At 35.3% G+C, this 16,746-nt stretch overlaps 2 protein-coding genes across 3 annotated transcripts; both read left to right on the top strand.

Annotated features, from left to right (window-relative positions):
* Window positions 1-2,717: 2,717 nt before the first annotated feature.
* Window positions 2,718-13,018, top strand: LOC137827785 (ubiquitin interaction motif-containing protein). 2 transcript variants are annotated; one of them, XM_068634105.2, is made up of 7 exons: window positions 2,718-3,682; window positions 5,653-5,731; window positions 6,791-6,936; window positions 9,718-9,841; window positions 9,995-10,180; window positions 11,649-11,720; window positions 11,833-13,018. In XM_068634105.2, exons 1-7 carry the CDS (start codon window positions 3,288-3,290, stop codon window positions 12,655-12,657), a joined length of 1,827 nt encoding a protein of 608 aa, XP_068490206.1. In that variant the 5' UTR covers window positions 2,718-3,287; the 3' UTR covers window positions 12,658-13,018. The 2 variants fall into 2 exon arrangements, with proteins under 2 accessions (XP_068490206.1, XP_090160580.1); XM_090304454.1 differs by having other exon boundaries at window positions 3,028-3,682; window positions 6,791-9,438.
* A 754-nt stretch (window positions 13,019-13,772) lies between these two features.
* LOC137827784 (Ubiquitin carboxyl-terminal hydrolase family protein) lies at window positions 13,773-15,857 on the top strand. Its single transcript, XM_068634104.2, has one exon. It carries the CDS (start codon window positions 14,073-14,075, stop codon window positions 15,321-15,323), a length of 1,251 nt encoding a protein of 416 aa, XP_068490205.1. The 5' UTR covers window positions 13,773-14,072; the 3' UTR covers window positions 15,324-15,857.
* Window positions 15,858-16,746: the final 889 nt, after the last annotated feature.

Genomic DNA, 16,746 nt, shown 5'->3' with positions numbered 1-16,746 from the left:
AAGACTTATGTATTGAAATTAGCATCCAGAGACCTGCACCTGTCATACTACTGCTGTGAAACCCACACCGCCATGCACATAATTATCTCAATATCTCATCATCTTCATATGACAGGGTAAATCCATTTGTGCTCTGATCAGTTCTTTCAAACCTCAGAATCAGCCAATGGACCTCCTTCGACTCTCACCAACTGAATAACTTCATCTATTTGATTCCATTATATCAGTAGAGTCAGGATCGTCTCATTCACAGGACACTCACAAATCAATACACCCTAATAACAATCTCAACATGGTATTTCCTTTCCTGAAAATACTACGTCTTGATCACACTTTAACCTCATTACATACATCATTTAACATATCAATGCACCACTCAATCACTTCATATATATAAACTTTCTAAACAATCCAAATATATCTCAAACTTTACTTAAAACACATAATTAATTCCAAATATATGCTCTTTAAATCAATCATCATCTGAAATCACACAACACTTTCAATTCTCAATCACAAACAGTTTTCAACAAATTATTCCCATAACAGATTCAAAATCAACCATTCCAGTCAATATATTACTTTACTCTTCAAGAGAGACAATCCTGCAAGCAAAACAATTAGAATTGGTGACCACGTCACCTCCACATCCAGAATCTTCTAACCTAGGGTTTTATTGAAAATAATAAGACTAGCTTCCCTTACATGAACTTAGTTGATGCTCACCAAGAGCTCCAAACCTACCCAAAAGCTTAAAGTAATTAACCTGCACCACAGAGTCCTAATCAAAATCTAACTATATAACTAGGACCTTGAGTTAACAGAGATTAACCTAAAGCTAAAAGAGTCACATGTAAAACTCATGTAGACAACCTATCAAGTTCAAAATTTGACTCAAAGAAAAGGGCCAAAAATGAACTTACTCTATTTAGGATTTTGATCGGGCAATCTTGTAGAGTTCATTGGCAGGAGTTCAATGGCAGACTCCGATCGTCAAACTGATAGCTGAGGATGTCAGAATCATAGAGAGAAGGAGAGGAAAGGAAAAGGGTACGAAAATAAACTTACTCTAGATTTTGATCGGGCAGTCTTGTAGTCTTTGCTGCCAGGAGTCTAATGGCGTACTCTGATCGTCGAACAGATGAACGAGGAGGTCAGAATCTTAGAGAGAAGGGAGAGAAATGAAAAGGGAAACTTTTAGAGAGATGGTGGTTATTTTAAAATGAAACCTGAATAACTGAATTTTCTATTTATATGTCATTTTCATTTTAATAATAAAATATTCAGGTATCATTTAAAATATATCACTTCTACTCTAAGGTTATTTTCTAGATCCTTACAATTTTAGTATAATAAAAAACTGTAGAAATGTAGTTTGCATTTTCACTAATAAGATATAGTATTTAATTGATTTCACTTGGATAATATTTTCTTTTGATACTAATTACATTGATTATATTAATTATATATATTGATTGCCATTGATTGGAATAATTATTCTGTGAAATAAGTGATCCATATTACTATGTTAAATAACATTCCAAGTGTAGCTATTATTTAAAATGCCAATTTTGAGTGCGTAAGGCAATTACTTTTTTTGCACATGACAAAATTTGAACTTGCATTTTTAGTTTCTAGAATCCCCTTTTCAAAATACATTTTTAAATATTTTGTTTTTTGGAATTTATTTTCTAGAATATATTATTTTCTATTCTAGAATTATTTTTCCAAAATAAAATTTTGATTTTTCAATTTTATTCTAGAATTCTATTTTCAAACACAAAATCTATTTTAAATTTACTTTTTCATAATGTATTCTTTTAATTTTGAATTTTTAGTTCCAAAATGAAAGAAATTTTGAAAATTTCAAGATGCATTGGAATGCAAATCACAATTTATAAGGCGGAGGAAGAATTTATCATGTAAAAAATTAATGTTTAAGAAAATAATCAATAATCGCTTTTTATTCTCTTAAATCAAATGTATTATTAAGTATATATAAATAAATTAAAAAGAGTTTATTTTATTTGAATAATTTGCAATTCAAAATTTAAATGCATAAAACATTGAAAATTAAAAATGAATGTGACAAAAACCATCATATAAGTTTCATGTGAGTCTCCATAACCATCATAATAAAAATGGGAAATAGAAAAAAAGAAATTAAAAAAAAAAGAATGTGACAAAAACCACCAACCATCAGATTAAAAGTAGAAGGATCGAATGGTTGCAAACCCTAGCATTAGCACCTGTCCTTTCTTCTCCTGTGGGGTCACCTATTCATGTTTTTTTTATCACACATCCTCTTTAGTGTCACTTTCTTCTGTCACTGTAAGTCTACGTTTTTTTGTCACTGTAACATAAATAACTATCACAAACCCTCCTTCTTCGCTGCCACTCAATCCAACGCAATCACCATCATCTTAATAACAAACATATCACTGCCTAGTTAATGCCTTAGTTTTTCTGTTTTCTTTATATTTAAAAAAATAAACTTCTGAAAATAAATTAAAAAATAAGTTATTGTATATGATAATCTGTGGTTGACTAACATTATAATAGTTAATATGACGTAAATTACTTCTAAATACTTTATGTTATTTTCTTAAATGTGTTTTTATGTAGTAAAAAATGGGAATGAAATATAAGTTTTGACGTCATAGAATATATATAAAATATATTTTGTTTAAAAATACATTAAAATGAAAGTAAAAATTGAACTAAAGGAGGATAAAATTTAGAAAGAAGAAGCAATAATTAAGAAAAATTGTTAATATTCCTCCCTTTTCTGAATAGGTAAAGCAGAAGCGCTTTTTGTTTGCTCTTAGTTAAAGGAAAGTATCGCCGGTGGCTTCTCTTATAATCTGCACAATCAATTTTTCAATGTTTATTTCCCCACACTACCCTCAACTTTCACTGAAATTACTCACTCTACCACTGCGCGAATCTTTCACCGAGGGGCCTCGCAGTCATTACGCGTATAATACCACTACAAAGATTCATCCTCACACGACACCGTTTTCACCCACTCCACGCTACGGTCGGGGCCTCACCCCCGCCAAAACCCGCAATTGTCGTCGCCACCCTCTCACAAATTCATTTCCACTTTTGCCCCTCCCTTGCGTTACCAATTCCAATTCGCCCCAATCGAAGTTCGATTTTGCAAAACACTCGATTCCAGAAGCTTCGATTCTCGATCGCCGAGAAACGGATCCCTAAAAATAATTCTTCTAGGGTTCCTCTGTCTTTGCGTGGTTTTGGTATTGAAGTTTTTGATCCGTTCAGGAATGGGGGATCGAGGAGAGGACGAGGATTTGCAAATGGCGATTCGAATGAGCATGCAGCGCGCGACGCCGGAGACGAAGCGCAGCAAGCCGCAGGATGCCGCCGCCGGGGCGGTTTCGGAATCGCCGGAAGATTCGCCGGAGTCCAAGACCCGGCGGAGGGAGCTCATGGCGGCGGCGGCGGAGAAGCGGATAGCGGCGGCGGTGAGGGTTTTGCCATCATCGTTGCCACCAGGGAAGAAAAGTGGTGAATTGGGGAGGAGAGAGGAGTTTCGTTTGAAGAGTGTGAATTTGAGTAAGGAACTTTCACCGGAAGAAGCTAATCAATTGTTTGCTATGGTATTTGGAACTGAAGTCTCTAAGGGGATTCTTGCACAGTGGAGCAACCAGGGAATACGGTATTTTATCATTTCAAATTAGTTATTAATTTATCTGAAGTGTATGGATATGTTGCCAAGTGTAGGATTAGCAGACACAAATCTTTAACATGTTCGTGTATTTAAACCCCTGTTGTATGCTTTAATTTTCTAGATGATGTTGTAATTGGTATACCTCTTTTTGTGCTTTATTTTTCTTATTTAATGTTTCGATGCACATTCCTGCTTCCCCCAATATTGTTATACAGCTGTATGTGTTCCTTGTTTCTATGTGATGTTTAATGTGTTTGTTCTGAATCAGGATGTGTATTTATTTGTGTCATATTTCTGATTGTAAAGTGAGCTTAGTTACTCATACAGTCTTGAAAAGTCCCATGACTTCACTTCAATAATAACATGCGAACCTGGTTATTCTGGCACTGGAAATTACGATATATATTACTAGAGAAGGGGGTAAATTGGAACTATTTTATTTTCAAAATAATGCATTTTCCCAGTAGTAAAACATACGGAGGGTTTTGTAAATCTACCTTAATCGCTACAGCCTTGGTGAATGATCATTCAAAAAGTAAAGGAATAAGATTTAGATAAGGTATAGGAATGTAGTAAAAATAAAACTGTTAGTTAGCATAAAGTAATGTCAATATGCTTTTCTTCTTTTCTTTGGAGGTGTAGAACTTCATATGTGAAAAACTAACTAACTAAATGAGGGACTGCTAGGGTAGAAGTTCTGATGTAGTACTGGTGTTAGACAAATTTGTTGTGTACTACTCTTCATTGATTGCTTGATGGAAGCAGTTTATCAAATAATTGGCTGGTTTTCCCTGCTTGGTAAAGAATGAAAAAGTTCCTGTTAAAACAACTGGAAGAAAAACTAACAAAAAAAAACAAAGAAGAATGCAACATTGTTATTGAACATAGTCCTTTTTGCATGTTGTCGACTGGCAAAACTCTTTGTTATGCAAAGTGATTTTGTTCACTTAATGCTGCATTCCTTCTTAATTAGATAGCAAAGCCGTGCTGGTTTTGTCATTCCTTGATGTTATCTGTTTGTTACTTGGAGAATAATTTCATTTTTTTATTTCTGTGGAGGTATATTTAATATAATAACTAAATATTGGCACAAGATGTTTGTATCTTTTCCTTTAATCAATGACCAATATTTCTTATTTCGAAACTTGCTTCTGCGCTTTGTGTGCAATTGAACCTTTCTGCTGTGAAACCATTGCTATGCTGCTCATTTTGTATTTGTCAAGCATAATTTGTGAATGGATTAATTTCACTGAAAAACCATCATTATAAAGGAAATCACGAACATGTGTTGTCATTCTTTGATAATATCTGTTTGTTACTAGGAGACTATTTTCATTTTTGAGCTTCTGTGGAGGTATGTTTAATATAGTAACTAAATATTGGCACAAGATGTTTGTATCTTGTCCTTTAATCAAGGGCCAATATTTCTTATTTTTGAAACTTGCTTCTGTGCATCATGTCCAGTTGAACCTTTTTGCTATGAAACTATTGCTATGGTACTCATTTCGTATTTGTGAAACATAATTTATGAATGAATTAATTTAACTGAAAGAACATCATTATGAAGGAAATCATGAACATTTGTTTTCAACTCTTCATCTGCATGTTATATTTTTTTAACATATTGATGTTTTGACTTCGGAATTTTTTTTTGTATACCTTTTGTGAGTGTATAATACTTTATAACAATTTGCCAGTTAGTTACCAACCTTCGTTATCTGCTGTATCGAGTAGTTTGTTACAGCTGTCAGTGTCAGGTTGTTACAACTGATGCAGTCAGTTAGACAAGCTTCTGTAGTCTATGTGTAACTGCTGTAAACAGAAGCTTATCACTTCTATAAAACTCAGTATAATCAATTCAAAGTTTCTTTTCTCTTAAGTTTGTTCTCAATACTTTTAAATTTGGATAAGATTGTGTACTTGCTTTTATTGCTAATACTTTGAAAACTGCACTATAGGTTTAGCTCTGATCCTGTGACATCAATGGGCCTAGTGCAGCATGAAGGCGGTCCCTGTGGTGTTTTGGCAGCTATACAAGTAATTGTTACATTTATTTATATTGTCCATTTTTCAGATCTGTTTAAAAAGTCTATTTTTCAAACAATGAAAGTGGTACTGATCTGGTTGTGATAATTTCGCTCCAAATCGGGACCTTCAGGATAACAAGCCCTGCTAGTATGCATAACTGTCCTTAATCTATTGAGACTGTTTTCAATGGTTTTGGATGTGAGGACTAAATTGTATTTCCAGAGTGAAACAATAAGCAATAAATGAGTGCTTTAACCTTCTAATGGCTGTATGATAAATGTATTCTGTGTTTTCTTTATATGACTACCCATGTATATGTTTAAAGTAAAATAAATTTAATGATGTCTTGCTACGCTCGTGTAAGGATGACAACGGGGAAGATGACTGCAGGTGTTCCCTCTATACTGCATACTTTTACATTTATATTTGTGGTATTCATGGAAATCCACAAATATTTAAGAATTTAAATATCTTGAAAAAATCATATTATAACTTTATTTATTAATTTTAATTTTTGTAAAATTAAATAGTATTGCAAAAAACATATCAAGCTCGTTTATATATTTTTGTAGTAATCATATACGTGTGTGTGTGTTTTATCTCATAAAAAAATGATATCATAGTAAGTTTAAGGAGTAATAGGTATCCATGGGGCAGGTTATTTGATCTCCATCCCCACCCAATGGAAATTCATTTCCTATCTTGTGGGCAATGGACTAAACATCTTGAGTATCAGACCCAATATTTGTGGGTGGTCCTAATAATGGAAACATGACAGACCCAACAAATCTTTCTAGAATAGACTCTAATGGCATTATAAAAAGTAGACTTTAAACATAACTCAATCTCATTAAACTGACTTATAAGGTAAGGTTTGCACTCACTTATATATATAAATGTGTGTGTGTGTGTATATATATATATATATATATATATATCATAATTTGGTTATATCTTTAATTGATGTCAGATCTCCAACAATTTTAATGAATTTTCCGTAATGTAAATTCCCAAAAACATTTTCTTGTCTTATGTTGTTTTTGCTCATGTTTTTCTTTAACTTTTCAGGCATTTGTGCTTAAACACATCATTTTCTTCTGTGATGAATTGAAAGATGTATCATGCATGCCACAAAAGGGTCCGGGTGCATCATTTAAAAGTCTGTCTGTTCCATCTTATAATTTTTCTGCACTCACTGAAGGTGTAAAAGTAAGGTGATTAACTTTCTCCCGACCATTCATTTGTTCTTAGCTAGGTAACATTCATTATAATAAAATTATATTCGTTTTTTGTATTCTGTACTTCATGTCTTCATTATGTCATTTTCTTTGGTCTATAGCGCCCACCATGTTTCCTGGTGTATTGTCAACATGAATATTGTTTTGATTCAATTAACTATCCTTTTTAATAGTGTTTTATATATTTTCTTTTTAATAAATTTCAATTTGGATTTTCATTGGTCTACTTCGTGGGCAGAGACTGACTCTTAGGAGCAGTGCTTTTATAAGGACTTGGATAACATGAGGTGTTTTAAGTCCCACACTGAATAGTATGAGATTCTCGATGTAGTATTTAAGTTTTGGGTTCTCCCACTTAGCAACTAGCTTTTAGGAAGGCTTCTCCAAGTCAATGTTGTTAAACTCGGAAGCGGATCAGAAAGGGTATGAAAACTCGTAACTCGACTCCGAAGAGTTACTATTCGAGTTACTACTATACATAACATAATTAATGAAATGGTCCAAATACATAAGATAATTAAACATAGATTCATAATTCATAAAATGGTCCAAATACATAACATAATTAATAGTAGATTCAAGATATGTTTAATACAGATAAACTATCCAAGAAAATCATTCATATTAATCATAGGATAATCATCTTCCTCCTCCAGTGTCGGAGGCGCGCGCGATGGTGCAGTGGCACGAGCAGTGGAGCAATGGCGGAGGTAGTGACGCGTGCGAACGGAGGCTCGAGTGGCGATGAGAACGGAGTTGCAAGCTACAGAGGTTCTGGTTTTATTTGGATTTGGTTTTCAGTTTTTTTTAGTGGGCCGAGTCATGGATCGTGGAGGCCCAGAGATCGTCCAATCCAACCCATGAATCGCTAGATCACTCCAATCCGGACAGATTATGATTCACCCCACGATTCAACTCGTATTCTTCTCAAAAGATCATAAGATCGGAAGATCGGTGATCTAGATAGCGATCTTGACAACACTGCTCCAAGTTATTGTTGGCCTGGTTATGGACAGAAATGCAAGGGTATCGGCATTTTAACGAATGAATGTTGGTTTGGTTTACAGTAGAAATGTTTGTTTAGGAACATGGACTGTAGGCATGACAGGTCAATCAATGAAAATAGTAGACACCATGATTAGGTGGATCAATTTTATGTGCATGTAAAGGAGAGAAAAAAATGAAACTAACTGGGTAGTAGAAAAGGAAATTGAATTTAACACTTTGGGTATTTAAGTTTTGGTTTATTGGCAGGCTAAATCAAGAAATAAGATGGGTATAATTGTAGCTAACTTTTGAAAGAATGATGTCATAAATGTAAAAAGCCTAGCAGATAGGTTCATATCGGTAATGTTTGTGGTGGAAAAGGGAATATTTTATTATGATTATTAGTACTTCAGGTAGGTTTTGAAGAGTGTACAATTTTTTTTCTGGGGGAACTTTTAGAAGCTTTAATCCAGAGAATACTATTATGAGAAAAGATTTCTTTGGAAGGGATGTAAATGTTATGTGAGGAGAACATCCTGAGGTATGAGGAATCACATGTAAATTATGGTCAAGGAGAAGCAAAGTCAGAGGGTAAATCTATCAGTATATCCTAGATTTTTCATTAGTTTATGACTTTAAAATGGGTGGAAGTTGTTTTACGAAAGGGGAAGCGCATCCTATGGACTTACAAAAGTAAGGTGGCATGCTTAGAAATTCTTTTTAAGGAAATCATATAGAAAACTTTGCATGGACTAAGATGTCATATCTAGGTGAAGTTTGACTACCCAATTCAAAGTATTGGTTAATGCTGAGTAGGTTCTCCCAAAAAACAATATACTTATAACTTTTGGTGGAGCATTATCAGAAGAATAAAAAGGCTTATATGCGATTCTTCATTAATTTTGAAAAGGCACATGATAAGGTGTTGGGAGAGGCATCATATAGTGATCTATAGAAGAAAGGAGTTTGTATTTCTTATTCATGCAATGTAGGATATATGTATAAAAGGGTCATGGCTAGGGTGAGAAAGCAATATAATGCCACAAGTAGTTTTCCTATAACTGTAGCATTACAACAACTGTTAGTTTTGAGCTCATTATATCTTTACCTTAGTTGTAGTCTTAGACTTGCTTAATATGCATATTCAAGATTTGGTGTCTGTAAATAACTTTTCTTTCCCCCTGTTTCATCAACTGACTACGGTGGCTGGCATTGGAGGCATACTTGATCCTAGCTCTTAAATTATGTTTGCAGTATTTATTTATTTATTTGAAAAATATGGTATTTATTTAGTACAAGCGCAAGTTCTTGGGTTTTCTGTGGGTTCGTAATAGCTAATATTTATTTTTCTCATTTTCTTATTGAATGGTGAAGATTTCAGGTTTTCTGGTTGTGGACTTCATTTGCTTATTAGTATATGTCCATATATTTAAATTTGCTTATTTCAGATTCTCCTATGTTCAGCATTTTGAAGGGATTTCAGAGGATGAGGTACCTTGGTTATTGTACTGATATTGATTACTTATGTACATCTTGTTTGTTGGCAATAAGATTGAATTAAATTTCCTTTCTTGTTATCATTGTCTTCTATTGTGATTCTACTGTGACATCCTTATTAGCCGAATGTAGTCTTGTTGAATCATATGCATATGTTTATAAAATTTAGTTCCTTCTGAGTTCCACTGGTCTTTAAAAGTGGTCAGTGTGTTCTTTCATGGTTTTACTTACGCTATGCTCATGATATATTTCTGTTGTGTGATTTTGTGGCAGGGCCCTCGTAAGAAGTATGGGTGAAATTTTATTTTCGTGTGGAAGTAATAGAAGGGCTGTGATTGCAACTTTGAGCATTCCAGAGAATGACATTCGGCGTTTTGAAGGGATTTCAGAGGATGAGGTACCTTGGTTATTGTACTGATATTGGTTATTTGAGGATCATCTTTGTTGGCAATATTTTTGAATTGAATTCCCAATCTTGTTATTGTTGTCTTTTACTCTATCTCTCCTATGATAACCTTATCAGATGAATCAAGTCTTGTCTCATTAACAGGTTATTACAAAATCACTTCAAGGTCTTTCCATTGAATCTGCCGTGGATCTGCAGAAAGTTCTTAGAGTTGAAACATGCACATCACAAATGACTGCATTGCAACGGCTTGAAGCAAATCTTCCCTTCTTCCAAAGTCGAATGGGAGCATTGCTTTTCCTAATCTCTGCTTTAATCTCACGAGGACTGGTATGTTTGCCTGCTTCAAGCTCTGTTACTTTTCAAATTGCATTTTACAGTCCCTGAATTTACTGTCTTTTAAAGCAAGAGATATTGGACTATTTTTTCCCCTCTATTTTCTTTTCTTCCTACTCAGAATGAACTACTCGTGACTGAATATGTGAACTCTTTTTCTATAAATAGAAGAATTCTGCTGGGTGATTTGCTAACTGTATTATTAGGTTGATTGAGTTTGTACTTCTAATTGCTTGCTCCTATTATTCAATTTAAATCAATGACAGTGTGATAGAATTCTTTATTGGGTTTTGGTTGTCCCGATCTTTTGGATTGTAAAAATGCAATGTATTTGAGATATGAATGTGAGTTTTAAAAATGCTTGGAAATTGGCAGAAGGCCAGTGACAACCGAGCTAATTAATGTGTTGCTGGTGGCTTGAATTGGCTTTAAAAAAATATCAGGGTCTCTTGATGCCATTCCCCATCCCTGCCCTTGAACTCAATTCATTCAGGGCCTTGATAGGGCCCTGAGCTCCTGGAGCATACCTGCACCCAAAGGGGTCTTAGAGTGGTGGTGGTGGGTGCTCAATGATTTTGCCAGAGGTCTTTTTTTTTCAACTTTAAGCTTCTCTTAAACATAATCTAAAAGATTTTCAGGTTTGGTTCTCTGATTTGTTTGTCAAACTCTAAATTCAAAAAATTTACTGGAAGATGCTGTTTGTTTTGACCAGAAATGGGCTATTTTCAGAATGTGGTTAATACTTCTGACATGTTAATATTATTGATACCATGTTGAAAGTATAGTAATTGGGTGGAAAAGTAAAATTGGAGAATTTACTTTATTTACTAATATGACTCTAAATAATTGTTATAGTGTGGTAATAAAGCGGTAACATTACAATCTTGTTTATAATAATATAATATAACCTAGTTCAATTACAAGCATGATACAACCAATATAATGTTTAGCCCAATAACACTCCTAACATAACAAGGCTCCTAAAAACATTAGTAATCATAAAATATCGATTCAACACAACATCTAAAGTGTGATGTTCAATCACACCCTCTGATTAGTATCGTTGATACCAAAATATTATGGAATCTGGATTGAAATAATGTGGATGACAACATCTTTCATATGCTTGTATTAGCTTGGGTACTGAAGGATCAACATCGAGTTAGATCCAGGATTTTAACATTCAAAGTTCATCTTAGTCTCCTTTAAATTTTGAGCTGATCTAGGTTCAAAGCTGTGTAAAGCAGTGGCAATTGTTACTACATCCTTTTAAAATAAATTAGTTCTATTTATTTGTTTTTTAGAAAATTTTGAGTCGATCTTTTTCTCCCATCCTTAAATGTGAGGAATAAAATGCTAAGTTAGATGTCATAAATTCTACTGGATAAGTGAATTTGCCTCACTTGTTATTTTGGCTTTAAAAATTCTTAGTCAATGCATTTAATATTTTACTCTCCTTTAGGACTTGGTTCAAAGCGACAGGGATGATCCCAGCCTACCACTGGTTACAGCACCTTTTGGGCATGCCTCTCAGGTATACAGACTACATATAATTGGAAAGGGCCCATCCTTAACTGATGCTTATAAATAATGTTCTACAACTAGAATATATGAGTTTATCTTTTTCTATGAATCTTGTGGTGCAGGAAATTGTGAACCTACTGCTCTGTGGGGAGGCTGTCCCTAATGTGTTTGATGGAAGGATGGATTTAGGTGGAGGGATGTTTCTGAAAGGTATTTCCCGAGATGTGGAAGTTGGATTTCTCACACTTTTAGAATCCCTGAATTTTTGCAAGGTTGGTCAGCATCTGAAATCTCCAAAGTGGCCCATATGGGTTGTGGGGAGTGAATCTCATTACACTGTGCTGTTTGCTCTAGACCCCAGCGTCCAAAGTGAGAATGAATTGGAAGGAAGGGAAACACAAATACGCAAAGCTTTTGATGCACAAGATCAGAGTGGAGGTGGTGGTTTCATTAGTGTGGAAGGTTTCCATCAAGTCCTCAGAGAAACAGATATCAAATTTCCACCAGAGAAGCTGGAACATCTTTGCTCTGCTGGGTTCATTGTGTGGAGTGAATTCTGGCAAGTAATTTTGGATCTAGACAAAAGTTTGGGAGGTTTGAAGGATTCATCAGGATTGATGGGTAAGAAGGTCTTTGATCTATACCATTTTAATGGGATTGCTAAATCAGATCTGAATGGCAGTCAAGTAAATTCTGCGGGTGAAACTCCCCTGCAAAGACCCCGGCTCACAAAATTGAGAGTTTCAGTTCCCCCAAGGTGGACGCCTGAGGAATTTATGGCAGATGTGAAAGTTTCATCTGCGCCTAGTGCTAGTGACTCTGCTGGGAAGGACAATGAAGTATCGAAACCGGAGCCTTCTCAGCATGCGCCTTTGGTGGACTGCATAAGGACACGCTGGGCCCGTGCTACCTGCAGCTGGTTTGGGGATCCTCCCAGTATAGTTTGAGAGACATTATTTGGAGTCATTTGTGGTGGTTACAGGTGTTTTACAGGGAAAAAGCACGATCATTTCAGTTAAGAGTAGATAAAGCTTTTACGTTTTATTTTGATGTGGTATCTCGAGGCACATGAATGGGGTTCAGATCTCCAAATTTTCTCCAATATGTGCATAGCTGTTATGTAATGTGGATTGATGCATGTTGAACGTTATCTTATATTTTATCATGCCATTCGTAAGTTACAAAAAAGAGGGGTGGAGATATTTATTGTCAAGCCTGCGTGTAACATCCAAAATGTATTGCCACCAATTAGGAAGATATACAGTTCTTGAGGGGTTAGTAATAAACGTTCTGTTATTGTTTCTGAAATTGTTGTAATAGTAAAGTATCATGCTTGCCTTCTGGAATATGGGAAAATGAACAGTCATAATAACACCATCGCCTCCTCTGTTGTGGAACATCTTTTTCTTCGGATGAACGCCTTCTTTATTGTTTCATGCGTGTCAACCACTAAATTTCTCTTCAACCTCAACCGGCCTCAGCATTTCAAAGTGTCTCAAGTCTTGAAATTTTTATAAGGCGTCTTCTTCATATACCTCTGAAATTTCTTATTCTTTTACTTTTTAATTCTAAAACTATCTTTCCATAAAGGGTGATGAGTTTTTTTTTTCGAATTCTATAATTCGTGACCTAAAACTACATTCTAAAGAATTTAAGAATTTGAAATATAATTTTGTATTTTAACCTCTAGAATTTCGAAGGTAAATATACCTTTTAAATTTAAATCTTACAGTTCAGAAAAAGTATACTAAAACTTTGGAGAGGAAGAATTACGTAGTTGCAAAAAGAAATTATAGTGGGTTTGTTAAATAAGATTAGTGTGTTGTAATGAATCTGATTAGTCATTCTGTGTCCAACATTGATATTCTTGGATACTTTATTCATTTGCATTTTTTAATTAATTAGATAGTGAAATGATTTTTTATGAAAGAGTGACATTTATAGTAAATTATATATTAATTAACTCTATATATTTGTGTGTGTATACATATAGTTGCATTGCTGTATCATATTGGTGTATACATTTATTTGTTGTATTTGTGTCTGAATTATGGCACTAGCATTCATTATACGGGGATGTTTTTTTACGGGAATTATTTTTCTATTGATGACATTTCTTTTTGTGGGAAACATGAGTCTCTTCCACATGCATTCCTGAATCATTTAAAATAGAATAAAAAGGTGATATTCACATATTAACTTTACAACAACATTCGCCAAATGGAAAAGAAAGCCATATTCAGAGATGAATGAAATGGTGATTTGATTCTTGAATGGCATGGAATCGAGTTCTATTCTATTATTCTATAATGTGTAAGTAAAACGGGGTAGAGTTTGGTTCCATTTCTTGATTGTGAATTCAATGTTGAGAATAGGAATCTCTAATCATCTGGAGGCCAGGGTATGTTTGGTAGAACAATGGTTTTTCCTCCGAAGATTGTCTCTATGGTCGATGAAGAAGGAATCGGAGTTAGAATCAGCACTCTCACGCAATCGACGATGGGTGGTGAACAACCAGATAAAGAACATCATCCTTCGCTACCCCAACAGCGAAATCCCCATCGAAACCCTTCAGAAGAAGTTCAAAACCCTCGATCTCCAGGGCAAAGCCCTCAACTGGCTCTCTAGGTACCCATGCTGCTTCCAAATCCACGATAACCGCTGCCGCCTCACCAAACGCATGATGAACCTCGTCGAACAGGAACACTCCCTCGCCGACTCTCTCCAACCTCTCTTCGCTCGCCGCTTGGCCAAACTCCTCATGCTAACCCCCCGCAACAGACTCACCGTCCTCAAAATCAACGAATTCAAACGCGCTTTCGGCTTCCCCGACGATTACGTAATCAGGATCCTGCCCAACTACCCTAATTTGTTCCGTATCGTCAACGAGAGCGGCAGGAGGAGCTCCATGGCCATTGAGTTGCTGCATTGGGACGCTGAACTCGCAGTCTCCGCCGTCGAAGCCTCCGCGGTGAAGCTCGGTACACCGCCACGCTTTTCATGTTCCTTGCCGTCCAGTTGGGTGAAATCCTGGGAGAGATTTCGCGAATTTGACGAAATTCCTTACATTTCGCCGTATTCGGATCCTAGAGGTTTGGTGGAGGGGTCCAAGGAGATGGAGAAGAGGAATGTTGGTTTGGTGCATGAGTTGTTGTCTTTGACTCTTTGGAAGAAGGCTTCAATTGTGAAGTTGGGGCATTTTAGGAGGGAGTTCTTTTTGCCTGATAGGTTGAATGTGTTGTTGCTCAAGCACCCTGGGATTTTCTATGTTTCCAATAAGTATAAGATTTACACTGTGCTTCTTAGAGAGGCCTATGTCGGGTCTCAGCTTGTGGATAAGGATCCTTTGGTGGTTGTGAAGGAGAAGTTTGGGGAGTTGATGCAGGAGGGGCTTCATGAGTACAATCAGAGGCGGCGCCTCCTCAACGTGGAAAAGAGGAGGAAGTTAGGAGTTCCATTGATTAGTGTAGATGGTGCAAAGGGTAGAAGGAGAAGTCACGAAGTTGATGATGATGGTGATAGTAATGGTAGAGATAGTAAGGTGGTAGGGTTGTTTGACCCTGAAGAAAGAAAACGGTTTTATAGAGTTCTTTTTGATGATGATGTTTCTTGAAATTTCTTGTATAGATTGTGCGTCTGATTTGCTTAGTTTAGTGCATTGTTTGGATAACAGTTGCATCCTTCCAATAGTAATTTCAGAATAAAAGATACTATAGGCTATCTTTTACTTAAAGTACATTCGACATGGTTATCCATGCATGCTCTTAGATATCAATTCTACCCTCTTTTCCAATAAATACCACATTCTAAAAGATGTAGTGGGAGCAGAATTATCTAGAAACACCTACTCTGTAGGTTGTGAGCCATTTAAGCCCTTGATGGCCTGTAACACACTTCTTAGCTACCCAATAGATAAAGTCTTAACCTGAATTATTTCTGTATTAGATTCTCATTAAAAGAATGGTAAGCTGCATTTTCCATTTTGTCAATGCTTCTTTCATTCTTAGTAGGTTCATTTTTTCTTCATTTCTTGGTTCTCCATTGTCTTGCATTAGTTTTTGTAATCTAGGTGCTGCTTTTTTTATATAAAATAGGGTGCATGTCTTGACAAAACAGAGGGGACAATGAAGATATTGTTCTGTGTGAATGGGAAGTTCCAATTTCGATTTTGTGTACCTAAAAAGTTAGAATGAGCTGTGCTATCAGTCTACACGTTTTTATTATTTACGTTTCTAGTTTTTCCAATTGTAACTGAAGTTTCGTGTTTTTGCCATTTGAAAGGAAGTCGACTGTTTACCCGAATAGTTTTATGCCTGTTTGGCTTGAGCTTGAGAAATGAATTAACATAAGCTAGATCTAGAATTTGTATATCCATCTCTTCCAAAAAAATAAGATGATTTGTCTTTTCTTAAAGCTGTGAACTATATAGCTAATGTTTCAAGTATGTTAAACTTCGAATTACTTTTTTCCTGGTGGGGGTATTAACTTTTACATAGTTAGTCTGTCACTTTCAACAATGATTAGCTATCATAAGTTTCAGAGGATACTTGTGAATTTGCAGTGATAGTTAACTTGTTTTAGTCGCATTCCAAATTGACCATGTTATGCCACACACGGTTTAGTTTTCAAACTGACGGTGGACTACCATCTCAGCGGCTGCTTCTCATTGTTCTTACTGTTAATTGAAAACTGCAGTTTTCTTTGTATTTGTTTCATGTATTTTAAGATTATCATTCTTCTCCTTTTCACCCTTTTGAAGATTGTTGTGCAGGAAATTGTGAAGTTCTCTTGGGAATGCTTGTCCATAATGTGTTTAATGAGAGGAGTAATTTATAATGTTTCTGAAAGAGACATCGAGATGGTGTCGTTCCATCCTCAACTGAGTTTCTGTATTGTCTTTGCACAAGGCGCATGTGAAAAGTTAAGAGACTAAAAATTAAATGATTTTAAATTGCTAAAATTTGTTGAATAAAAGTGTTACTGAATGTTATGTTTTACTAGCAAGCATCATTATCATCATTTTAAATAGGCTCAGA

The sequence above is a fragment of the Phaseolus vulgaris genome, chromosome 7, assembly GCF_051622355.1.
Source record: "Phaseolus vulgaris cultivar YP4 chromosome 7, ASM5162235v1, whole genome shotgun sequence".
NCBI classification, from domain to species: Eukaryota; Viridiplantae; Streptophyta; class Magnoliopsida; order Fabales; family Fabaceae; genus Phaseolus; species Phaseolus vulgaris.
Note: the sequence above shows the minus strand (reverse complement) of the source record. Positions and strands in the feature narration are given on the sequence as shown.